The sequence below is a fragment of the Thermothelomyces thermophilus genome, chromosome 4 (assembly GCF_000226095.1).
Source record: "Thermothelomyces thermophilus ATCC 42464 chromosome 4, complete sequence".
NCBI lineage: Eukaryota > Fungi > Ascomycota > Sordariomycetes > Sordariales > Chaetomiaceae > Thermothelomyces > Thermothelomyces thermophilus.
The window spans coordinates 1,121,577-1,145,811 of NC_016475.1; the positions used below are offsets into that span (position 1 = coordinate 1,121,577).

Below are 24,235 nucleotides of genomic sequence, written 5' to 3' on the forward strand. Positions count from 1 at the left end.
GGGACGGTGTGTGCCGCACTCCGGTACTTCTTGGCACGGCTTCCCGCGGCGTTTCTGTGGATCAATCGAATTACTGTGTAGGAGCTTCCAAGAACTTTCAAGCGTTAAAAAAAAGGGTTTAAAATTTCCTTGTAGGCCCTTACCTACTACTCGACATATATATATACCCTTCTAGTAGTCATAGTCCATAACTCTTTAGGAAGTCGTCTACCTACTATAATATCCAACTTCGTTACGATAGGTTTCATGAAATGCACCAGCATTCTAATTATAGGAAGATGTACTGCTCTCCGAAGTACCTAGGAATTTATCATAATATGGTACAAGAATAGGTGGTCTTATTCGATAAAACAGTTCAAAGCCTCTCACTAAATTTCTAGTCACGCTAATGAATGGACTGTAGTGCGATGGGAAGTGCGGTGCTTGCTGATAAGATATCTGGGTACGTTAACGTGCGGACAGTACACAGATGATTCGCGAGGAAGAGTCGTGGAAGCAGCTTAGGGTCAGGTATAGCTAGGTAGGGTCACTGAACGCTGCAGCCCAACATGCCGATCTCACCACCATCCCTCAAGCCTGACTGGGCCATATTTGAGCGTGAGACGTGTAAAAGGCTCGTGAACCCGCTGGCTGCTGGATGGATCACCGTCCTCGAAGAAAGAATTTGGTGGAGTGAGGCTGAGATTAATAGCGTTGGATGCCACTTTTCAATGTGACCATGTAATTAATTTACCTGGCCCAGCTAAATAAGGTAACCTGATTTACGTGCCTAACGGGCGACAAGCACGTGGCACTACAAGACAGATTCCACGCTTTCAGTTCTCCTATCCATGCCCGTAGGGCAAGGGGACAACGGAAGAAGTTTCGCGAATGCCCTGAGAGCCGCAGACACAGAGCCTTCCGGTCGGTCCGATCGAGTTATAAATCAGCACATTGCGAGGTCGAACACCAAGACTATGGTCCCTACCTTCCTCACATGGTCTCATAGCCTACCCTTCGTGTCCTTTCAAAGTACGGTCGCGCAGTTCCTTGACCCTCGCGCTTGATCTTCCAACATGTCCTTCGCAAGCTATTCGTTTGATGGGACCGTCCAGGCAATTCCCCTGGTGGAAACCAACCATCAGAGAGCCCTCCGCCCAGTCTTCATCAAGCAGCGCAAACTGGGCGGCAAACGGGGCAAGACTTTGCGAGCTTTTTCCAGGTTCGTCCTAGTACCCGTTGTCGAGATCGCCTTAATCCTCGACGACGACGACGACGACGACGACAGCGACGCCGACTATGACGACGACGACAGCGACGTGTCCACCGTCATCGATATCGGCCTCGCCCACTGGGGTGTACAAGTGGGAGACTATCTGTGGGAGCTTCACACCGACCGGAAGCATGCCAAGACGCTCTCGATGCAGAGACTCACCAGGTCGCAAATTTGGAGGGCGGACGTGGGAGAAGAGGAGGTCGGCAACACCAATATGACTGATGTAGAGATTGACAGAGCAGGTGAGAAGGTGCCCAAGAAACTGAATTCTCCCTTGGGCGTCGTCAATCTAATCACTTTGCCAAACAGCCCATGCTGCACTCGAGAAGATGAAGACGAAGTGCGGAGGCAAATACAGCCAGGTTGGCAATAACTGTCACGATTTTGTACGCTATATCGTTGAAGAATTGAATATCTTCTATGATCTCTGAGGTTTGGGTTTAGGTTTTTTTTTTTTTTTTTGGCGGGGGCGGGGGCGGGGGGGGGGGGGCCTGTATTGTAATTAATAATAGTACAGTACATCCGTACATGCTTCCGCAACAGATGTGGGTGTTCAGGACTTAGGCACCTCAGTCTGCCTACCTAGCAGGTCCGCCTGGTCTCAGAAATGGTCCAAACGGCGAGCGAAATTATGGTTCGCGTCAATCAATACATGTGTATTGCAAGACCTGATCTACCAGTGGAAGGTGCCATTGGGCAAGATGCCTGTGTGAGTGCTGAGTGCTGGCTGATGCCGTGTCACTCTCAAAACGTAAGGGTGGCGCCAAATCTCGAATGCGTGCGTTTTGATGAACAGGTTGGGCCGCAACGATAAACCAACTCATCGACAAGGCTGCGGGATGTTGTCTTCGAGTCCCAAAAAAGCCATCATAGATTCGTAGCCCCAGGTCTGCTATCCGCATTCATTTACAGCCCAAGCCGAAACTCTGTCCTCCTCACGGTGTCGCTCATTAATTACCCACCTTCCTAGTCTACTTCTTAACACAGAATTGCGACCTACCCTTACCTTAGCTTATTTATTACAGGGCGGCTGATGGCGCAGACAGCACGCCGATACAAAGACCGGGTGCGAATTCCCCCATGAGCCCCCCTCCGGCGGCGCAGGAAAACCTCCCCGGATGAACGCTATTAATACCTCTAACGACGGTAGACTCCAAGGGCACTGTGGCGAGCGAGTACGGCCGCCCTGAAACTCGTCGCCAGAGCTGTGACGCTGCCATACTACCAGCTCTTCCGGCAGATGACCCTTCTCCCGGTGCGCTCCATTGCAGCCAGCGTCAGGGATGGCGACGACCCCGAAGTCATCGCCAAGAAGCTGCGTCTATGGAGGGAGAGAAAGTCTGCCGAATTCCAGATAGTTCAAGTCGCTGTAAGTGGGCAATGTGCCGGTAGATACCGTATTGAAGCGTCCATCAAACAATCAGATCTCCTCCGGACGAACGGGGCCACTGATGCCTGGCAAATATTATTAACACGCCCACCGCCAGGGAACCCTTCTTGCCGCCGCCGTCATCGGCTCCTTCTCGTGGGACGGCAGCCAACAGCCGCACTGGATCGGCCCCGCGGCTTGGTATTGCTCGCTCATCCTGTCCTTCTCGGCGGTGCTCCTCGCGTCCTCGCAGGCCTCCATCTTCCGGGCCGTCAGCGACTCGGTCAGCCGCGAGCATGGCTTCTCGCTCGTCCAGGAGCTAGCCTTGGTGATGGCGGTCCAGCGCACGGAAGATGACGCGGAGCTGCCGCTTACTCGAGGCTTGGAGTCTGCTCGGGTGCGGTGGAACCTCGTTTTTATCTGGCAGGCTCCGACCATGATGATGTCGTATTCTATCATCGGGTTCCTCGTCGGGCTGGTAGTCTACGTGACTGCTCCGCTGTACAACCAGGAGTCTTTTCATGGCTCGAGCAAGGTGAGATTCCCTCGTGTTTGCGGAAGAGGCTTTTTTTTGGACGACGTCTTCTAACGCCGGTTGTAATAATTAATTAGGCCGCCGTCGTGTTTCTGCTGTGCGCGGGCATCTCGGGCTCCATGTTCATGTGGTGTTCCTTTTGGGGATACAGATTCGAGGATCCCCAAACGAGAATCTTCTAACTTGAAGTTGTTCGAGTTTATAATTATTGAGACCAAATCCGAGACTTTGCCGGCATTGGCGGGAGGGATTTCATGATGACGGCCCAGTGCGAGGCACGCGCCCGCGGCGGGGTGCAGGTTAGAAGCGAACTAATTACACTCATCGATATCCTATAGGGTATCAACACTTTATATGTTTTCGACAAGCCAGCTGCGAACATGGTTATGTCAGTATTTGATCTTAACTATTAGAAATAAGCTACTGCTGCAATGAACTCTCAGGTGTTGTTCATTTTGAACTCAATATGATGGTCCGGTAGACGTCGGCAATGGCCCATGTTTTGGACTTACTTAAATTTTGGTTTCCGAGACCGAACAACAGCGGAGCATAATTTTAGGTTGGTGTTTCTCTTCGGCCTCCAGGTGGACCATGTTCCGCTGTTTCTATCTTGAGTCCACACAGTTTTCGATTCCCACAGCAATCTTACTCCACGTAGATCTGCCGCCGCAACTTGTCGTTTCCCGCCTAGGGAATCGCGGCATTCCTGCTACCCGTACCTCAGGCAGCTAATTCCACTCTCCCAACCTCGGTGTCATTTCTGCCCGAGGCACAAATGCATACACACTACCTATCTTTTTCTGCCGGCAGTAAGCACCACAGTCTTGCCTCCGTTTCCAAGGAAAACGGCCGCTTGCTTCGTAGCAAAATGCTCACCCTTTTCATAACAACATTATAAACCTCGTTCACTATACGGCGCCAACTTCCCTTTGAGTCTCTCAAATTTCGCGATTCTCTAGCGTAATTATGTTCATTCCCTTTTGAAGTTGCAGGTTTTCCCTCTATTCTCAACTAGCCCTATCGCTCTTCTTTGTTACAACTAACCCCCATGGCCCGATCACCGTATTCAGTCGCTCTCCCTTTGCTCTTTCCCGGAATTACATAGCCCTGGTTCGTAGTATGGAAATTGACGCAACTTCATCGGGGATGCCGTGACTGGTACCTCCCTTTTCCGCCCCCTCAACATTTAAATACCACACTAACACGAGGTTAAAGAAGCAACCTCTAGCTAGCCATCATTGGTAAGTGAAACGTAGGAGATTCTGGACAAAGTAGAATGTAATAATACCTTAAGACACTGACGAGATACGCCGGATTATGGAACGCTGATCGCTGACTCTGAAGCTAGGGTACTAAGGCCATTCGCACTCTAACCGAACATTAGAGGGTAATTAACATTAGAGGGTAATTGTGAAATATTCTTCTGATCATTACGTTTAAGTCACACTACACACCAAGACGGTAAAGCCAGCATGGCAGAACCCGGTGAACGGTGCTGAACACGTGGAGAGGAGAGTGGATGGCTAAGAAAGGAAACGTCATTGGCAGCCGAGTATTATCAGGAAGGTGAGGGAATGAGGAGGCAATGGAGGCTTCTCATCCGTAAGAACCAATCTGTGATGCTGAACCTTCCTACCTGGTGTAGGGCAGAGACTCTCCCAGACTGAGACTGAGAATGAGGACGTGTTTGCTGCCAAACCATGATCAAGTCATTGAGTCCCTTGTTGTTGCAATCTTCCTGGACCGTTAGGAAGTGTCCTCTGACAGCTCAACTCCGGCTCGGCCTGGGAGATCGGAACGTCTTGTCAATTATTTATATATACGACGCCCCCACTCCCTCCGGGCCCCCCACTGGCTGTATCAAGAAAATCCAGACACACCGGACATTGGACCGGAGACATCCGAGTGGGGCAAAAACTGGGAGGATAAGGGGTAAGAGAATGACGAATAGTCGTGCAAATGCGAGGCAGGCCCTTTCGGCGCCGCTCCGAGCTATAAACAGTGGCTCGGCAGTTATCTTAGTCGACATCGTAGAACGGAACTAATGATGGAATGCAACATCATCCTCTAAGCAAGGATGGGCGTTACGACAAGGAACCAGGTCTGACGGCGACATGTAGTGTTGTTGTGGCCTCCTAAAGCCGCTTCGGGTTCTGGCAACAGCAGGGATGATGGCGCAACCGTTCCGCTGCCTTGGCTTAAGCGAGAAATGGCTTCCCCCCCCCCAAGGTGTCACCCCCTTTACCTTCGGCTCTGGCACACACACACAAACAGTTGGGGCCCTAGCCCTGCTGCTCCCCCCCCTTCTTCTTTTCCTTCTGGCACTCTCTTACTCGAGACCATACTCCTTCACCAGCTTCTCAGCGCATGTGGCGCCGGTGATATCTGGGCCCCAACGTCCAGGTCAGTGTTTTCTGCACACATCACACAAGAAAAAAAAAAAAAGGTTGGACCAGAAATGAGCACTGTTATACTTACACGCAACAGCTTGCACGTGGCAGCTCGCCAGCACAGGGACGACGCTCATATCGGCAACGCGCAGGCCGTCGATGCCCATAAGCCGGAAGCTGTTATCCACGACGGCGTCGGCGTCGCCCGGCTTGCCCATCTTGACGGTGCCGGTCATGTGCCAGCTCGATCCGATGGTCTGCTCCCAGTAGGCGAGCAGGTCCTCGTCCGAGTCGGACTTGGGCGCGGCGATGGTGGAGACGATGTCCTTGGCGTAGGCCTCCGTCCTGGTGAAGCGCAGGACCTCGCGGAGGGCCTCGATGGCGCTGCGGCGGTCGAAGGGGTGCGCGAGGAAGTTGGGGTCGAAGAGCAGGGGCACGTCGGGGTCGGACGACTGCAGCGTCACGGTCCCGCGCGCCTGGGCGTTGTACAGGAAGACGAGGAGGCACGAGTAGTTGAGGTCCTCGTTCCGGAAGCCCGGCAGGAACCAGTGGATGGGGAAGTGGGTGAAGACCTCGTAGTGCGGCACCGTCTCGGCGTTGAGGTACCGCTGCTCGTCCGCGGGGAGCGACTTGAACTCGGCCGAGGACGCGATCGCGTCCGACTTGAAGTAGCCGATGGCCATCTCGGTGGCGAACTTGGTCCAAGGCCCCGTGCGGTGCTGCTTCCACTCCTCCAGGGCGGCATCCATGGCCGCCTGGTTGCCGTAGAAGCTGGCGCGGTCCGTGCTACCCTCCCTGCGGGTATAGACGAGCGGGACGAAGGCGTGGTCTCGCAGACCCTGGCCGATAGCGGCGCAAGGATGGACGACGGGGATGTTGTACTTCTCGAGCTGCTCCTTCGGCCCGATGCCGGAGTGCATGAGGATCCGCGGGGTGTCGAGCGAGCCGGCGGTCATGATGACCTCCTTGGAAGCCAGGTACCGCTTCCCGTTCGCCTCCACGCCGACGGCCCTCTTGCCGTCCAGCAAGACGCGCTGCACGGGCGCCTCGGTCACGACGGTGAGGTTCTCCGGGTATGGTACCAGCAAGTCGTGCGACGTGGAGCGGAGGCCCTTGTGCGCCGAGCTGATCAGCAAGGACATACCGATCGGGTTGCCGGAGTTGTGGTCGGGATTCAGGGGATAGCCGGCCCGCTCGAAGGCGTCGAGCAGCGGGACGAGGTCGGCCTCACACTCGGCCGCGTAGCCGACGCGGAGAGGGCCGGCCGAGCCATGGTCCGAGGGCTTGGGTGCCGCGTACTTGCTGCTGACGCCCGCCGGGGGGTTGGACTGGAAGTTCTCCAGGCGCTTCAGCCGTGCCTGGGCGTGCTCCCAGCGGAAGGCGTCGTCGCCGACGATGCGTGCCCACTCATCGTAGTCGTCGCGGGCGCCGACGGTGAAGACGCCAAAGTTGATGGCGCTAGATCCGCCGAGACCGAGACCCCTAGAGTAGTCGAGCTCGCGCCCGGCGCAGTGAGTCTGGGGTGTCGTCTTGTAGCCCCAGTTGACGTCTTTGTTGGTGAAGGTCAACCAACGCTGCCCGTCGACGCGGAGGTTGGGATCTCCATTTTTGCCACCGGCCTCGAGCAGGAGAACCTTGGGCTTTTTAGCCGAGTGAACCAAACCGTACGCGAGCGCACAGCCCGCAGGTCCGCCTGTGTCGCACGGAATGGTTAGGTCCCCATTTAACGATCAAAGGTAACATGGAAGGAAACCCAGCAAAACAAAGTATTAACCTACTTCCAACCACCACGAAATCATATTCGGAAGCCATCGCGTTAAAAGTCGACACGTTTTTACCAGGATATGCTTATTTTGTCCTTGAAGGGCTATGATCGTAACTTTGCTTTTTCTCGGTTTCTTAACCGAGGATGAGAGGAGGTCGATGCTTGGAATCAAGGAGGACAGACAAGGATGGAATGTTGGGCGATATTGGGGGCTAAAACCTCAAACGGCAGAGATCAACGATCTCGCGAAGGGGAAGAAGCCAACCACTTCCGCAACGTTCTACTATAGTACACTAATATGCGCAGTCCGGGGTACGTGCATGTGAAACGTGCAGTTAGGTCGACTAATGTAACCGTACGAGTAGTTACTAGTATGTGTACCCGAGTTCTCGGCCAGATGGAAGGGGGGCTTTAACTAAATGACTGGGGCCATTACGTAGTACACAGTAGTGTAGGGGAGCAAGACTGGATGTCAGCATCATCGCCAAGTTCATCTTTTCTACCTAAATAGGTACCAGAAACTCAATAGTTTGCCGACCTTAATCGATTGAGTTTCAATTACCATGCCTAAAAATATCATCCGACTCGACGGAGGAACCAGCATCCAACGAGTGCTTTTAGGGCCCTCTATAACAAGGAACTCCCGAGTATGCGACAAGCGACCTTACCTACTAGGTATCTGTCGTTCTGCGCACAACACTCGAGTCTACAAAGTAAGAGGGGCTTCGTAATCGCCAAAATGCACGCGTGGGGAGCAACGGAATAGTACATAGTAACGCTTTCCGCCATACCCGAGGACTCTATTGTCAAGGGTATCCTCGTGCCTGATGCATGGGACTAGCCAGGTTCAGTTAGCGAATTGAACGACCTCGCTAGCGTGTTTTCGTGGTTTGTTGATCCTTATGTACTGTACAGTACGTACAATACAGTACACTATTGGTCAATTGGCAGTGTAGTATTCGGCATTCGTTTCTCGGCATCTACTGATACCGGTGCCCATGTATATGACGTTCCAGAGCACGGGATCAAACCGTGAGATATGCCCTGGACTGCAAGATAGCCGAACCGTGTTTCAGTTTGATTCAACCCACTTGGCTACTGTACGACATTGAGGGCAAAGATAACTATCTACTGCGCACAATACACAGTCTGGATGAAAAGGGCTGTAAAGTACGGAGGTATGGAAGAGCAAACGATGGCTCCACCTTGCTCCACCTCTCTTTTTCGAAGCTTTCGGGAGGTCTCCCCGGGCTCACAATTAAACCTCCATCCTTTCCTCCTTAGAGGGGATCCCCCGGAGCCCACACTACACTAGACTACATCCGTATAAATAGTGGATAGAGTCCGGTCTCCTCTCACACCGGTTCTCCGCAGGAGAGAAATGCGCTAACGCATCACGGAGCAACTCCGTAACGTTAAGTGCCGACAGACAACCGACCTTGACCCTGTCTGTGGTGGAGCTTGCTGAGCGAGCTTATTCTGCGCAAGTCCGTTTACTGTAGTAATCCAGGGGACCGAGAACAACGCTGAAACCCCGCCAGAGCAAGAGCGCGCATGAAAGTCAAGACGCCCTGGTCCGAATGCCTGTTGAGGCAAAGTTACCCAGACTTAGTGTTAAGCCCAACATTATGTGAGTATCTTAGCGTAGTGCATGCTGCCAATGGAAACTTGACGGGGAGACCCACGCACCACGCTATAATTCATTACACTACTCGGTATGCTACCCGGGAGAAGTTGAAAACACACAGACAGCCGAGACAAACGAGAAAGGTTTTGTTCATGCAGATCTGCGAGTCTCGGCCCCAGCGACACAGCTTCCTCCTCCATACTCGAAACCGCTTTATGTATCTCGAAGGTCGAGAGGAAGAAGCGAAGAAGGAGGCGGCAGAGCTTCTTCGTCTTTTGTTGCCCGTTCGTCGTTCCACGGATCGCAATCCTTAAGCCAGCCGAGCACCACACGAACAGCCATTGCAGCTGTTTGGGTGTCCTTCTTTGTCCACCCGCAAATGGCCCAGAATGCTGAAGCTTTCACGCTTCTCTCATTGGTTCTGTTCATCATCGCTTGCCGGACCTTAGTGCGCGTGAGAAATGTCGGCTTCCGCGGATTGCAGCTCGATGACTATCTTATGCCGGTGGCCGGCGTAAGTCAAAACTGCCTTAATTCCCTCACCTACCTAACCTCTACCCAACGTTGCTCTGCAACGGCCCAGCCCCAGTGCCTCAATTGGCCAGCCTCGACTAACCCCGCGACAGATCCTCTGTATAATTGACTTGGTAGCGGCAATTTTCGTCGTCGAGAAGGCCCATGGCTTGACCAACAGCTACATGACCGACGAGCAGCGTGCTTCTCTCTCTCCCGACTCCCAAGAATACAAGGACCGCGTCCTGGGATCCAAGATCCAGGTTTTTGGCTGGGTCCTCTACGCCGCCAGTCTTTGGTGTATCAAGGCCTGCGTCGCCGTCTTTTACTCTAGGTTAACGTGAGTAATTAGATCGAGCCCCCGGTTTCATGTCTTTTCTTTTCTTTTCTTTTCTTTTCTTTTTTTTTGGTGGCCCTTTGACATCCGCGCTAATCAGTGAGAGACAGTACGAACCTCGCGCACCTGCAAATCCGCGTCTATATCGCATATGTCTTTATCGGTGTGACATGGGTCATCACAACTCTATTGCTCCTTTTCGGCTGTCGGCCCATGTCAAAGTACTGGCAGATCTATCCTGATCCGGGAAGTAAGGTTTATCCTTCGACACCATGAACATCGGAACATTTCATACTGACGTGGCAGTCTGTCAACCCACCAACTCTAAACTCTACGTCCTCTCGGTCTTGATCCCCGATATCCTCACAGACCTGTACTTGCTCTCCATCCCCCTGCCGGTATGTGCTGCTCGACCATCTTTTCCCGTGCCCGTGGCCAGCTTTCGCTCATCACTTGAACCTCAAAACAAACAGCTGCTCTGGTCTACAAACATCAGCGTAAAGAAGAAGATCTCCTTGACCGTGCTCTTCTCTGGAGTCCTCTTCGTCATCATGGCGGCCATCATCCGTGGAGTCGTCATTCTCACTGTAAGCCGTCCCGCGTCTCATGTCGACCCACCATAAACCCTTCAGAAGACTCGGGACCAAACTGATGTGCCTGCTTCTTGCAGTCCGGCCCCGAAGGCGCCGTTACCGGTAGCGAGTGGGCAATCCGGGAGGAGTTCGTCTCCATTGTCGTCTCCAACCTGCCGATACTGCAACCACCAATCCGAGCCTTCTGCAACAAGATCGGCCTCAGCGTCTTATTTTCCTCGCACAAGAGCAACCACGTGACGCCCTATGAAGGCAGGACGATCGGTGGAGGTGGAGGCAGCTACCCACTCCGAAGTCAGAGGAACCGGAGTAACAAGACCGGTGCCCATGATGACACCGTGACTGCCTGGGACAGCGATGAGCGGATCCTGTGCGAAAACGGGGCGCAGACCAACGGCAGAAACATCGTCGTGACCCGTGAGGTTGCCGTCGAGTCTGAGTCTGGATCGGTCAAGGAACAGGCCGGATGGGGTCCGTCACCGTCGGAGTCGGGTGTGCCTGCTTCGCATCCCAAGCCCGTGGCTCAACGTGGATTCGTCGTCGCATAACGACCGACCGGCGTCTAGAGGCTCCGACATGTACCTGTCGCCGCTACTGGTACCGGAATTTCTTTTTGTTTGTTTGTTTATTTGTTTGTATTCTCGGATCGATCGCCGTACAAGACCGTTGTTCTTCAACTGCTTGAGCCCGCTGATATGCAGGTATTGGGTGCAGGCCGCCCTGAAGGCTGGGCTTGTTTGTGGCCAGCCGTTCCTAATCTAGTAATTATACGAATACCCACCCAGAATACTTCGAGTTCGTCTGTCCCGAATTCACCCCCTTCCCTACCCCTGAGATCGATCAGCCCAGACCGGACCCCGACATCCGTTCCCGCATCTGGTCACATTTAATTAAAACCTCCTGGATCCCCGCCCGGGCTTCTCTGTGCCGGAGATCATCGATGAAGACCCAGCGTGTCAAGTTGCAAGCGAAAGAGTAGACGAAGCGAGCATAGTCAAATAGAGGGGTTGGAGCGAGAGAGAGGCCAAGGGCGTCCCTTCTTTCCCATGACCACCTTTCGCCTGGCACACTAGAGGCGAGGCGCTCGGTGACGACGACTTAAATTTAGCGTTTCTGGGACGAGGAGGAGCAGGAGGGAGGTTAGGGTACGACGAACGAGGACGACTCGAGCGTACACGACGTAGAGAGCGAGGATATGGGGGTCTAGCTAAGAAGACGAGGACGCTTCGACGTCGGCCGAATCCGTGTGACCAAGACGCCCTGTTACAGCTCACAGGCTTCCTAGCTCCGAACCGATCTGAGACGGCCAAGCTCGCTCTCACTTGCCTGTCTACTTCGGCGGCGTCATGAGGCTTCGCCGAGACGGATCTCCGTTTGAGAGACCCCTCGCAGCATACTTGGAACCTCTCCGCCCTGATCTATTGCGCACGCCATCTTCTCTTACACATCGATCTCCCGCGTCTTTCCCACGACTCGATCCGAATACCGGCCCGATCACACCGAGATCAGCTTGAGAGCCTGATCAACGGCAGGCTTCTCGGGCAACGGAGCGGCTGTGCCTTGAACACTACGGCGGTACTTCGACAAGTCGGGCCGTACATACCTATATACGGCTGTCGCGTCTTTCCGTGCGCAACCATGTCAAGCCCTGTATGGGCACCAACGTCGAGTTCCCGGTTGCTCGTGTGCTGCCGGATGCGGTCGGACACTTTGTTTGCCAGCACCTCAGATATCCAGGTGTTCATATGTATACTAATTTTAGTGGTGATCATGAGCCTTGCAGTCTAAGCTCCGAAGATGTAGACTGAGTTGTTGGGTGGCCTTGGCAACATCGCAGCATAAATAGCACGAGCGGCAGGTCTAAGGTGAGGCATGTTTGTACTTCTTTTCATAGATTCAATCGATCGTAGATATGAGGAGAGGACGAGAGCGAGCTGGACATCATGTCGAGCGATTCAGTTTTAAGGGCGATGGGAAAAGAAAGGAAAAATGGATCGGTGGACGGTCAGGGGAACTCGAGGGCGATGGGTACTTACTTTAATTATAAGTCCCTTAACAAGGAAAGGAAATAAAAAGAGAAAAAAAATTCAGCCCTAACACTCCATTGCACATCTGCCTCAGCTTTGAGCAATGGCCTGTTAGACGATCGGAGGAGCTCTCGACAGCAACAGGGGGAAGCCGCTGGGACTGAAGCAAGTCGCCAGGCGTGAAAGTCATTAGCCTAATTAGTTCGCTAGACTCGGTGTTGTGCACCATCGTCCCCAAACCAAGTTTTAACCATCCAAAAGCTTCTCCTTCCGGTCCCCTTCGTAATTAATTAAGTAATAATTAGTCGCTAACATGTAATTATTTGCAACTGGGCCTATCGACGACTCTTCTTTCCTCAGCTCGCTGCAGCACCTCGAGACGTATCCAGGGTGTGGTAGCCTTCAGGCCTCGTCCTTCCGACTTCACACCACATTATCCTTTGCCGACGTCTTGCTCTTTCACTGCCGCTAACTTGCATGCTGATCAGCCTCTAGGTACTGGTTATACGGCATAATTAGGCGCTCGAGGTTTGAGTCTTCGTTCAGATCCATGGATTCCGTGAACAGATGCACATTCCTCCGTGTTCTGCATCAGGTTTGCAAATGTGTAAATGCCCTGGGCTCGAGACACTGCGCCTTGGTTGGGACGACTCCCAATTCACCGGACGCGTCATGGACAGGGGCCAAGAAGAAACCTTCACTGGAACCTTAATTTTGTTTCTTGACTTGGTTATTAGATGCCACTCGACATTTTCGGAATGTGGAGTTGTGCCACGCACTGATGAGTTTGCGGCCAATTGCAGTAGCCGCAGAATGAATCTGGTGATTTATCAAGAACTTGGCAAGGGTGTGATTGAGTTGAACCGGCTGAATTCTCTCTGTCTCTGCTGTGTGCGCCTGCGTTCTGGAGATGCAGTGGTTTCGGTTCAAGATTGTTCTCGGATAAAAAAGTATGGCACGAGCAGGAGTAACACGGAATTTAGGCAGTTGCCGCACGCGCCAATCATTGCCGTGTTACCGCTCGGATGGCAACCTAAGGAATATACGGAGTACGTCTGGAACACCTTGGGATTGGGAACCAAACACGAAAACTACCTCCTCCGTAGTTGCATTATAACCCTCGATATAGTATGTCTAGGCCACGTTGCCTTATGCGAGCCATGTAACGTCATAACCCGCCGGATTCCTCATGTTGCAAACAATTCAAAGGCTGACGCCGGGAGAGAGCTTGATGTCCGACAGGTCCAAGGAAAACTAATCGCATTCCCGTCTCACCATCCGCAGGGCCGCTTCTAGCTTTTGTGAGAATCTGGTAACCCACTCATTCCGACAGTTGGGGATCTCAACTCAAAAAAAAAAAAAAAGAAAAAGAAAAAGAAAAAGAAAATAAAAAGAAAATGGCGCGGCGCCAGCTGTCGTGGGCCCGGGTGCTCTTCTTCGGACTGCTCGCACCGCTGGCCACAGCAGCGGATGCCAATGCCGAAGCAGAAGGGGGCTCGGCAGACGGCCTGGCCTACGAAACCATCCAAAACGTGGACATCTACACCGATAATGCCACAGCTCCCACCACCCAAACACCCCCGGTCGAGGGATGGTGGGATTCGAGAATCTGTTCGGGATCCTACTGCGTCTACACCAACCGTCGCATCGCCAATGGGCGAGGTCTCGTGGCCGTCACCAGAACCGACGATTTCCAGAAGTTTGAGCGCATCGAGCAGCACCTCAACCGCGGCGAGAACAATTACCTGCAAGATCCCGTCCCCTTCAAGACCACCGACATACCCAACAAGGGCTCTGGCGTGACCGCCACGAAGAACATCCGCCGCGGCAAGCCCCTCATGGCCTGGTCGCCCGTGCTCGCGGTGCACAAGTCCTTCTTCGAGGACGTCACCAAGCGAAAGGAGCGCGACCGCCTCCTCGAGGCCGCCGTCTCCTTCCTGCCCGAGGCCACCCGCGCCGTGTTCGACAAGCAGCGCGCCCGCCCCGGCGACAGCGAGGGCACCAACCGGCGCTCGGTCGAGGACATTGTGCTGGCGCACCCGTTCGAGATCGACCTGGGCTACGTCAGCTACCGGCAGATGAACTCCGAGGAGCACTCCCGGCACTACGTCAACTACCCGGAGGTGGCCGTCTTCCAGCACGACTGCCGGCCCAACGTGGCCACCTTCATCGACGCCTCCTTCGCCCTGCGCGCCACCGTCGCCCGCCGCGTCCAGGAGGGCGAGGAGCTGACCGTCGCTTACGTCGACCCCTTCCTACCGCGCGAGCAGAGGGCCTCCTGGGTACGCCAGTACCGCGGCTTCCCGGACAGCAAGGGGTGCCCGTGCAGCGCGTGCAGCCCGCCCGGCGGGCCCAAGGGGGGCAAGGCCGCGCAGGGGGACAAGCGGCTCAAGGAGATCCTGAGGATCCGCGGCGAACTGCGGAATCCCGATAGCACCAAGGTGGACTTTGCCACGATCGAGCGCTTCCTAAAGCTGTACGAGGAGGACCGCCTGCACGCCAAGCTGGCCGAGGCGTACGAGCTGGCGGCGCTCAACTTCAACTACCTGGGCGACGACAAGAGGGCCAAGAAGTACGCCGATCTGGCGGTGCAGGCGGGCATCATCGAGCAGGGCGTCGACGCCAACGACGTGATCGCCATGAAGATCATGGCCAAGGATATCAAGGGACACTATTCGTATCGGTACACGCTCAAGAGACGGGGAAAATAAGGAACGTGAGAGCTCATCGACTGCCAATCCTGTTGAAGAGATTTTAAAACAAACCTAAGAATCGAATAAAAAAATGAAATGAAAACGAAGAGGGTACGGTATTAACCTTGCGCCAGTTCCAACTTCTGCTCAATTGTCCGGTCGTCAGTGCGTACGTATCATGTGACGAACGGGCAATGTGCGAGCTTGCCGCGTACCGATCTTCGACAGGAGCAGGCTTTGTAACAATGGGGGGCCGTTATATCATAGTAGTGAGCGTTAATCCTAGAAGGTAATACTCAGAAGGCAAGTCCTGGTAAGTCAAGCGCGATGGCAGGATAATCTGTGGTCAGGAAGGGAGAACAGACAAATAGCTATCTACAAATGTGGCATTTCTACCTAAGCTATCTAGTGTTGCTTGTCTTTCTATCGGTTCCCCTGTATCCCTTTTGTTCCGTTGTCTCCCCCCTCTCTCTTGTTCCCCTGTAATTATGTGCCTCAGTTGCGATCGGCGGCTTCAGGTCCAAAGTCCAAAGCAAGATACCCGTCATTTGTCACTCCGAAACGCAGGGCAAATTCGAACGAATACGATGCAAAAAAAGGCACCGATCTATTTGCCGGTTCTTCTCCAATCCGAAACACCATACGCCATAGCCAAATCAGAAAAAAAAAAAAAAAAACGCCAGTCCGTATGCTTATCCATGTATCCGTATCTCCAGAGCCGCTCCAAATCCCGTGGGTATCATCAAGCCAATCACACACTCTTACCCAAGCCCAAAAATTGAGACAGAACCAGAACCAGAACCCTAAGAAGGGAATGCGAACCACCCCGCCAACTCTCACCACCTTGTCACCTCACCACCTGTCCTAGCTAGACCCCGCCATATACCGGGCATAGAATCGCTCGGCCTTCTCGCGCTCCTCCCTGGCGCGCTCGACCCTGGCGCGCTCGGCCGCGAGCTCGCGCTGGCGCCGCCTGATCCTCTCGAGGTCGTCGCTCAGCCGCTTCCACTCCCGCTCGCGCTGCCACTCGTCCCCTCCCCGCGCCGCCGCCGCCGCCGTCGGGGGCTCGTACCGGCCGCCACGGCGGTCCTCCCTTTCCTCCTCCTCCTCGTCCTGCTCCTGCTCCTGCTCCTCCCAGCCGAACCCGAGGCCGAGCGGGTCCACGCCGAGCGAGACGGGCCGGCGCCTCTCTCTCGCGCGCGCGTGGCGCTCGCAGTGGACGTCCTCGAGGCGCGCTCCGGCGCGGCACCCGGCCGTCTTGCACGTGTGCGCGAGGCAGTAGAGGTACGGGGAGTCGTTGGCGCCGTTATTACCGTCGGCGGCAGCGGGGGAAGCGGGGGTATCGGGGACGGCGCGGGCGCGGGGGCGGTCGCAGCCGGGGCGGCGGCAGCCGTGGGCGGAGCAGTAGCGCGACGAGGCGCGGCGGGCGCAGTTGGGCCAGAGGCAGCGCTGCGTGCCGTAGTGGGCCGCGCACATGGTGTCGAGCGCGCCGTCGCGGTGCTGGTAGGCCGGGCGGGCGCAGGCGGGGACGGCGCACTTGACGAGGTGGGCGGCGCAGCGCTGTTGTTGGCGATCCGTCGCGCGGAGCCGGCAGTCCGGATAGGTGCAGCGGTGCTCGCGGCAGAACCAGCGGGCGTAGTCGTGCGCGCCGGGCCACTCGCCGGTCCTAGCGCAGTCGTCTTCGCCGCATTTCATGTCTGAGGACCTGTTAGCAACCCGGCTGCTTTAATTATTTCCTCGTCGGGGTTGGCGGGGTGGCTCGCTGTGGAGGCTAATTATGACTTACGGAATGCGCAGTACCGGTCATCGGAGCCCTTGGGGATACTGCAGTAGTAGCCCTTGCCCTCCTCTTCCGGGTAGGTCACCCAGCAGGTATCTGCGTCGCATGTTAGACGGACGGGTCATTCGCATAGGTCAGGGCCAGAGTGCACACGTACGTCGAAAGCAGAAGTCGGAGTACACCTTCCGCTTATTGTGCTGAGTGTGGCCGGTGTGCTTCTTGTGGCAGCCCGGAACCTGGCACTTTCGCCAGTCCTCGCTGGTGGTGTCCGAAAAGTCCGACCAAGTCATGGGGGGTTGGCGTAGTGGTGGTATGTGGTAGTAAAAGGTTCCCGTTCTCAAGAAGAAATTGAGATGGTCGAGACGGGGTAGCGAGCCCAAAGCTCTAAACGTGAGGTTTTGGTGCTGAGGTGGGTGGGGTTGGGCGGGTTGTGAACGGGAAACGGACAGTCGGCGGGTCCTTCTTCTAAGGTTAATTGTGACTGGAGCTTACTAGTAGAAGCAAGTAAACACCAAGGAAGATCGCGGCGGCTTTCTGATGTTTGCTGGTGCAAAGTGATGAATATGCTGCTGGATGGACCAGTCCAGAAAGCGCAACGCAGCAAATTTATATCAATCGAGTGTCGTACAGATGGAGGCTGCAGTGCCTTGCAGGTGGGTGCAGGGTGCAGGGGCAGGGGCAGGTGTTTGTGTGCAGGGGAGCGGGAGCGGGAGCCCAAGCCAAAAGTGCATGCAGAACTGCAGCACCCCGGCTCCCAGAAAACATGGCCCCTGCCCCAGGTCGGATAACTAGCCGCAGCACCAGATGACCTGCAGCTGCGAGAGGGGCGGAGCAGCGAGGCGTCCACTCAGGCGCCGTCATCCCCCCTTCTCGTGTCACCTAAAGCCACCACAAGATCAAAAAGGAACCGTTCGTAGCCGGGGGAGGGTTCCGCTTTCCATACTGTCGGATCCGATTGACGAATGACCTCGCTGATGTCCGGAGGAGCCCGCAGCGGGCAGCAGCAAAAATCGCCATCATTAAGAGACTCCGGGCAGCACGAACCGCGCCGGAGCCAGGATGTTCTGCCTCGCCGGATCCTGGAAACACCAGAAACGAGTCAAAAAAGGGCCAACAAGCGGCCGCCGCCGTACGAGATTATCGGCGCAGGTGTTTCACAATCGCCTTAATGAGACGAACAAAGGCTTTTTTTTTGCTGTCGGACAGGCCCGGCCAGATGACCAAGGAAACCACCAGGAACGCGTCACCAGACAAGGCAGCAACGGGGAGATGGTGTTCCCCGCCATAGCAAACATCGGCGTCATGTCGTCGCAAGCAAACTGCCGGGCACTCACCACACCGAGCACACCGAACGGTGCTTGCGGAGCTCGAACTTTGGACAGCGGCCGCCGAATATGTCAAGTGGTTTGGTTGCCTCTTCCGGCGAAATGCAGGTTGGCGGCACAGTGACGACCAAGGCCTCCCAGGTGCCCCACACACACACAGCAGTGGCCCGATGGGGAAACCGCCGCTCGAAGCTTACTACCTCCGGATTGCAAATATGCATCCCCTACACACACACACAAAAACAAATTATTTTGCGCACTGCTGACTAACTCCTGAGCTGCTGTTAATTAAGCTGCAACGGAACTAGCTCGTCAGCGAGAGGGAGCCTAGTTGCGGGCCCTAAGCTAACCCTTCTCTGTCCACATTGAGCGAAGTTGGAGCATGCATCGCACAGAAATGCTTGTGTATGTAGAAATCCTTGAGCGGTGTGCGTGTTTTGGTTACTTCGCTCTCTTGAGCTCGACGCCTGTCTTCCAAAGTTGGCTCTAGACTGCCTGCCTAGGTACAGTATTACCTTACTGGGGAGTCAAGGACCGAAACAGCTACTACCATGATGAGTCGCCAAGTTTTTGCCTTCAGTGTCCTGATGCCTTTTTTTCACGGTAGGCGAGTTGTTCAAAACACGTATAACTCCACTGCGTACAGGTGCGACGCTGTCTTGGTAACAACCGCCACAAGATAAACCGTGTTGTAATTATGTGCGCTCGGTATGTATCACTACCGAGAGAACGGATGCGGGGGGTTGATGGACGTGTCGCATCGGTGCAGGGTGCTGGGGTAGCACTGCATTCTGGTAAGGTGCTCACTCTTCTGGGCCGCGAAGAAGGGTCGCACAAGACTTCCAGACCGAAACGACTTAGCATCACATCATATTACGTGGCTCACATAATATATGCTAATACATTAGACAAACTGGTGTGGTTGTTCCTCAGACCAGCCAACCACTCGTTACAAATGATACCTGAATGGCTTGTTCTCCTTGTCGGTGAGATCCTCCAGGCTGTGAACATCGTTGGGCGGACCATACCGCGCCTCTCGGTTCTTATTCTCCCTGGCCAAGAAGAATCGGAGGATCTCGGCACATAAGAAGCATATGACGAAGCAGATCATGACGCCAGTGAAGCTCTTGTCGTATCGGGGAGCATACGATCTGATAATCATTCAGCATTGTTAATTAGATGATCTGTTCTCTCGTTCCCATAACTTGGAGGGCTTTGTCCATCACTTACGCGTCAAAGATGAGCGGCCCGATGATGTTGCCGACGGAGTACGCAATGAAGGTGGCTGCCGCATAGACAGCCTTCTTGGTATGTCCGGCCACATTCGAGGTGCCCAGGCCGATGCATTGCATCCAGGCCGATGAGAAGAAATTGATAAGGTAGTACTGCCACGGCTGCATGGAGCCGCCCCGGATGTGGCCCATTCCGTAGTTGATGAGCGGGGAGACTGGTAAGGAGCCGCCCGAGAAGGAGTACCACCAGCTGGAGCGCGAGATCTGCTCCTCGTGGGTGTACCAGAGGCCGACGACCAGCATGATGATGGGCGAGACTCCGGCCTCGACGAGGCCGAGGAGAAGCGGTTGATGAGGAAGTTTCTTCGTGGGCTCCGTTTGCGCTAATATATGTCATGGACGTTAGACTCACCACTGGCATCACACGCCAATGAATCCTCCTCAGTAGCTTGTTGTTGGTCTCCGGATCAAGCACAATGCGAGCGACGCCATTCTCCAGCTCGGGCTGTGCTGACCTTCTCGGAGATGAAAGCCTCACTGGGCTTCTCAGAGTCTGCCGTCATTGTCTTCTTGAGCACTCAATGGCCAATCTTGCTGCAGCACTTTTTGAGGCAGAACAATTTGATGAAGCAGAGGAGCTGGGAAAGCGAATGTTAGACGAGAGGGTAGAGGTCTTGGGAGACAATCACCCTGACACGCTCGTGTCTATGTCCAACCTTGCTACGGTATATAAGAGCCGGGGCAGAAGGGAAGAGGCAGGAGATCTGATGGTCGAAACAATCCAAAGACAGAGCAGTCAACTTGGAGAGGAGCACCCCTCTACACTCATTAGCAAGTTCAACCTGGCCTTGATACGCCTGGAACAAGGGCAATGGGAATTAGCAGAAGATGCATTGGTCAGAATTCTGGGAAAGATGGAGACCGTGTTGGGGAGGGAGCATGAATGTACAGTCCGCTGCAGGAAGTATCTGGCCATGATGGCAGCCAGGAATCAGCATAACTAGGAAAGTATAAATAATAGGAGGAGACATCAATTTCTGGCTTCCTTTATGTTGGCAGTTTTTTAACCTCTAAAACCCGCTTTTGGCTTCTTGAGCGGCTCCTTCTCAGGGGTCACACTCCAAACATTTTCTTATCACGGGCAAAGCAGGCAAAGGGCGATTCTAGCAAGTATATCAATAGTGGCAGGTGGAGTGGAAGCTGAGAGAGCGAGCTCCACCTACGCGAGTCACAATGGATCATTGGGGGTCTGACACTGGTATGGTCATCCTAAACGGCTGGCAACTGCCGTTAAAGGAACTCAAGCGCTCCCTCCTAGAGGGGAGATGCATTGCCACAGACAAGTCAACCTTTTGGTCGTTGGCTCATATGGTTACTGAGCACGCCTGTAATACCCATCTAGAAGTTGGAAGTCTGACAAGCTACGTTGCAAGAGCACCAGCCAAGGGCTGCGCTGCCGTGACGAAGACGTCCAAGGGAAGAGGCACAAGAGGCAGCAATTGGCCGGGGCTCGTTCGCCGTATTCCGCCGGGGACTCAATCCTAGTAGCGACCCGCAGCTACGTCAACTCCTCTCCTTCCTCCGCCTTGCCTTTGATGTGGATTGCGCCTTACGGTAATACGGCCATTCTACGCTGCCTTCCCCATGGCTGCGTCCCCTGAAAGTTATCGATGTGGGTTCCAAGAACAAGCCCCTCGCAAGCGCATGATCCGAGAGGCTGACTTGCTGAAAGGCGAGCGCCCCTGCTAGCCGGCCTGAGATTCGTAGTATGGATGCGTTCGGTAAAGGCGGCACTCATGATTCGCTTCAGGAGACTACGACTGGTGGAGCAATTTCAGGCCAAGTCAGACCTGATGCCATTCCAATATACAGCAAACTGTCACGTAATATATTTGCCGGCTTCGTAGGGAGGGAGGAGGTAACGGCTCCCAAGGGCTGGCTCGCAGCTAGCGAGACCCAAGGTTTGGATGCCTAGGACTCTAGGTACATGATCCCCTCTTCGCCCCGTCCTCCCTTTTTATTCTTTTTCCTCTCGTTCTTCTCCCCTCGTCCGTCATTCTTCACCTTCCCCAGCTAGCGACCCCTCTCCCTCCCTCTCCCTCTGTCTCCCTCCCTCTTCCTCCCTCTCCCTCCCTCTCCCTCTCTGTCCCTCTCCATCTCTCTCCCTCCCTCTCCCTCTCTCCCCCTCTCCATCTCTCTCCCTCCCTCTCCCTACCACATGTCGTCATTAGACAAGGGCAGTCCCGAGGTTAGACAAGAGCGTGCTGTTGCCGCTACAAACGGCCGTCATTTCAAGTCTTTCCCCTCTTGTCGGAGAATGTCTCTCATTTGGGCATAAAGCTTTTCGTCTTCCCGTTCCCACGGTTTATCCTTGGGAAAAACAGCTTTTCGTAGCCTGTTTAATAGTGGGATGAGTGAAGCGTAGTATGGCGTGAAGTTATCGGTAATTGTCTTCATGAAGATGGCCTCTTCCACCACAGTTCCCAGTTTCAGTTTTGCCAACTCATCAGTATCCATGTAATTCCACCTGTCAAACTGGGTAACAACCTCGCCCTTGCCAGGGCCATTATAGTGGATACATATCCAGAACAAGACCCAGAAGAATGACTCGAGATCGTGCATGAACGAGTGCTGCTCGCCGAGAAGGGCCCCAATGGCCATGAAAGCTCTCGTTCCGGTCTTTGCCTCTGAGGTGCCGTCTCGTTTCTCTCTGATAGCGAGATCAAGATCAATCAAGAACGAATGCCAAGAGGGGTTGTCGTTATCTTCATTGATCATAAGATTGTTGATCGAGATATCTCTGTGGAGGATACCCGCCCGGTGCAAGGATTCGTGCCCATTAATACAGCCTTCCAGCGCAGCAAGCAGCGCCGATAGAGAGCTCGCCTTGTAAATAGGTTTTCCATAGTCGCGGAGGATAACACGTCTATGTACCCGATTTGGCAGCGCGCTGCTATCAGCTTTCGTAGGAGACGCTAAACAAGATCTCTTTCTGGGCGGCAGAGCGGCGCCAGTCTGGCTAGATGACCGCTTGAGGCTAGCGGTACTACTACGGCCTTTCCGTGGAGCACCTACTACACTCATCCCTGGTGAAACTTCCGATCGCCCCGGCCGATAATTTGTTGCCTCCATAATGTTAAGGCCATATCGAACATTGCTTCGGATCTCGTCGATTTCGCCACGGACAAACACGGTCTCGTGGTGGTAGTACCGGGCGACGTTGACCACACCCTTGTCAGTCGCCTCCTTCAGTAGATCGCCCTCTTCCTCACGCTCTGTGTACTGCCAGGAATCCTTGATCACAAACTTGATCCCTGGTTCTCCTTCGCGATGCGCTACCCAGCAAGTCGTTGCCCGGCCGGCGATGCAAGGTGCCCGTCTCACCAATTTATCAATGACGAGCCGCTCTGTCTGACCGTTCCGCTTGATCGTAGCAAGTCGTCGGCCGTCCTGCGTAGTGATCGTTGGGTCGAAACCAAGCTGTTCCTCGTTCATCCAAAGAAACCCAAGGACCGTAGAGACAAATTGTAACCCGTCTTTGTTAATGTCAAATCTCTCGGATGCGATCCCCCCTAGGCGGTCAAACTCCCATATCCTCATCAGAGACCCGCAGATTGTAAAGCCCAAGACGAACCGACGGACGTCTTGAGCAGCGAGCACTTCCCTGGCATACCTCCCGAGATCGAGCCACGCCTTCGAGGCTGTATCGGCGGACGGGTTGCTCTTCAGCTCTCCAGGTATAAGAATCTGTGACCAGTGGCATCGAGAGTCCTTTCCTGCCTCGGGGTCATCCACGAATCCAACGTCTAGTTTCCGTTCCGCTGTAGAACCCTGGATCGGCTTGTTAGGCTGGGCCAACGGCCGTCGCCTACGTGTCGGAGTCAACTTGTAGCCTTCTGCCAATACTGCCAGCTTCTCGCTCATGTCTGCAAGCCAGCTGAACACATCGTCCTGATTCGCATCACTCGGCCACCCGCTCCACCCCACCCTTCACTGAAAAGGGGATTACTGCCTTCCGTACACTTGTGGAAAACTGCCTTAGATGCTGCTTCAAGCCCTGCCACGCCTCCAAAGTATCTTTCGCGAAAATGAGGAATCCCGACATAAATGGGACCAAGCTCCGCCTTAAGGACCTTATCCACATATTGGCGGTATTCGGAGGAATTCGCAAAGCTGCTCGTCTTATGGAGCCATGGGGTCTGTTGGAGGGAAGAGGCTATCGGTCGTGGAGGCGGGGTGGATTCGGTGACGGCATCGTAGACTCGGCTCCAGACGAGCTCATCGTCTAGATTGTCGGCAAGGGCGGCTTTTAGGAGAGGTCTGATACGGTCGAGGTCGCAGTCGTCGGAGTAGACGGCGGAGGTAAGCCGTAACAGGTCGCCAAAAAGATTCTTCCCGCTGCCACCAGAGCGGAGAGAACGCGGGGCTCGAAGGGTCAGCAGTGCCGAGAGAAGACTAACAGCGAGAATCTGGACATCTGAATGTCGGTTAGAGGAGCAAGCGGCATAGAGGCTATACTGATCCTACCTTTGTGGTCGAGTTGATCGAGTGTATCTGGCGCGTATGGGATGCTCTTGTTATCGCAGGCCGATCTGTATAAAGTTCGAAAGCTCTTAAGCCCGTTCCCGATTGGATTTTGCTTAATGATCTCCGATCGCGATAGGTTTGCCATTGCGCTTAGCATATGCTTCTCAATTGGAAGTGTAAGTGCGAAAGTGCCCAACCGTGAGTTTGCCGTTGCGATCACTAGTCAGCAATTGGTCGGCCAAGGCACATGAAAATGTCGTGTGGCCT

General features: G+C 54.4%; 8 protein-coding genes across 8 annotated transcripts; 4 read left to right on the plus strand and 4 right to left on the minus strand.

Moving 5' to 3' along the window:
- Nucleotides 1-1,055: 1,055 nt before the first annotated feature.
- On the plus strand, nt 1,056-3,341 carry MYCTH_2127689 (uncharacterized protein; the record flags this gene model as incomplete). The annotated part of the gene is made up of 5 exons (XM_003663834.1): nt 1,056-1,497; nt 1,565-1,641; nt 2,406-2,624; nt 2,743-3,159; nt 3,237-3,341. The coding sequence occupies 5 exons, from the start codon at nt 1,056-1,058 to the stop codon at nt 3,339-3,341; spliced, it is 1,260 nt and encodes a 419-aa protein (XP_003663882.1).
- Nucleotides 3,342-5,228: 1,887 nt separating this feature from the next.
- Nucleotides 5,229-7,598, minus strand: MYCTH_2306112 (uncharacterized protein). The gene is made up of 3 exons (XM_003663835.1): nt 7,328-7,598; nt 5,638-7,242; nt 5,229-5,544 (listed from the first exon to the last, which is right to left on the minus strand). The coding sequence occupies exons 1-3, from the start codon at nt 7,359-7,361 to the stop codon at nt 5,489-5,491; spliced, it is 1,695 nt and encodes a 564-aa protein (XP_003663883.1). The 5' UTR covers nt 7,362-7,598; the 3' UTR covers nt 5,229-5,488.
- A 1,468-nt stretch (nt 7,599-9,066) lies between these two features.
- On the plus strand, nt 9,067-11,169 carry MYCTH_2306113 (uncharacterized protein). Its single transcript, XM_003663836.1, has 6 exons — nt 9,067-9,455; nt 9,568-9,794; nt 9,902-10,041; nt 10,098-10,189; nt 10,265-10,378; nt 10,462-11,169. The coding sequence occupies exons 1-6, from the start codon at nt 9,321-9,323 to the stop codon at nt 10,930-10,932; spliced, it is 1,179 nt and encodes a 392-aa protein (XP_003663884.1). The 5' UTR covers nt 9,067-9,320; the 3' UTR covers nt 10,933-11,169.
- A 2,639-nt stretch (nt 11,170-13,808) lies between these two features.
- MYCTH_53112 (uncharacterized protein) lies at nt 13,809-15,122 on the plus strand (the record flags this gene model as incomplete). The annotated part of the gene is made up of 1 exon (XM_003663837.1): nt 13,809-15,122. One exon carries the CDS (start codon nt 13,809-13,811, stop codon nt 15,120-15,122), a length of 1,314 nt encoding a protein of 437 aa, XP_003663885.1.
- An 846-nt stretch (nt 15,123-15,968) lies between these two features.
- MYCTH_102878 (uncharacterized protein) lies at nt 15,969-17,174 on the minus strand (the record flags this gene model as incomplete). The annotated part of the gene is made up of 3 exons (XM_003663838.1): nt 15,969-16,801; nt 16,891-16,980; nt 17,042-17,174. The coding sequence occupies 3 exons, from the start codon at nt 17,172-17,174 to the stop codon at nt 15,969-15,971; spliced, it is 1,056 nt and encodes a 351-aa protein (XP_003663886.1).
- A 1,984-nt stretch (nt 17,175-19,158) lies between these two features.
- On the minus strand, nt 19,159-19,744 carry MYCTH_95259 (uncharacterized protein; the record flags this gene model as incomplete). Its single annotated transcript, XM_003663839.1, has 2 exons — nt 19,159-19,360; nt 19,440-19,744. The coding sequence occupies 2 exons, from the start codon at nt 19,742-19,744 to the stop codon at nt 19,159-19,161; spliced, it is 507 nt and encodes a 168-aa protein (XP_003663887.1).
- A 275-nt stretch (nt 19,745-20,019) lies between these two features.
- Nucleotides 20,020-20,394, plus strand: MYCTH_2023245 (uncharacterized protein; the record flags this gene model as incomplete). The annotated part of the gene is made up of 1 exon (XM_003663840.1): nt 20,020-20,394. A coding segment is annotated over one exon (375 nt), but the record flags the coding sequence as incomplete, so codon positions are not given.
- A 1,267-nt stretch (nt 20,395-21,661) lies between these two features.
- Nucleotides 21,662-23,662, minus strand: MYCTH_2306119 (uncharacterized protein; the record flags this gene model as incomplete). The annotated part of the gene is made up of 1 exon (XM_003663841.1): nt 21,662-23,662. A coding segment is annotated over exon 1 (1,633 nt), but the record flags the coding sequence as incomplete, so codon positions are not given.
- Nucleotides 23,663-24,235: the final 573 nt, after the last annotated feature.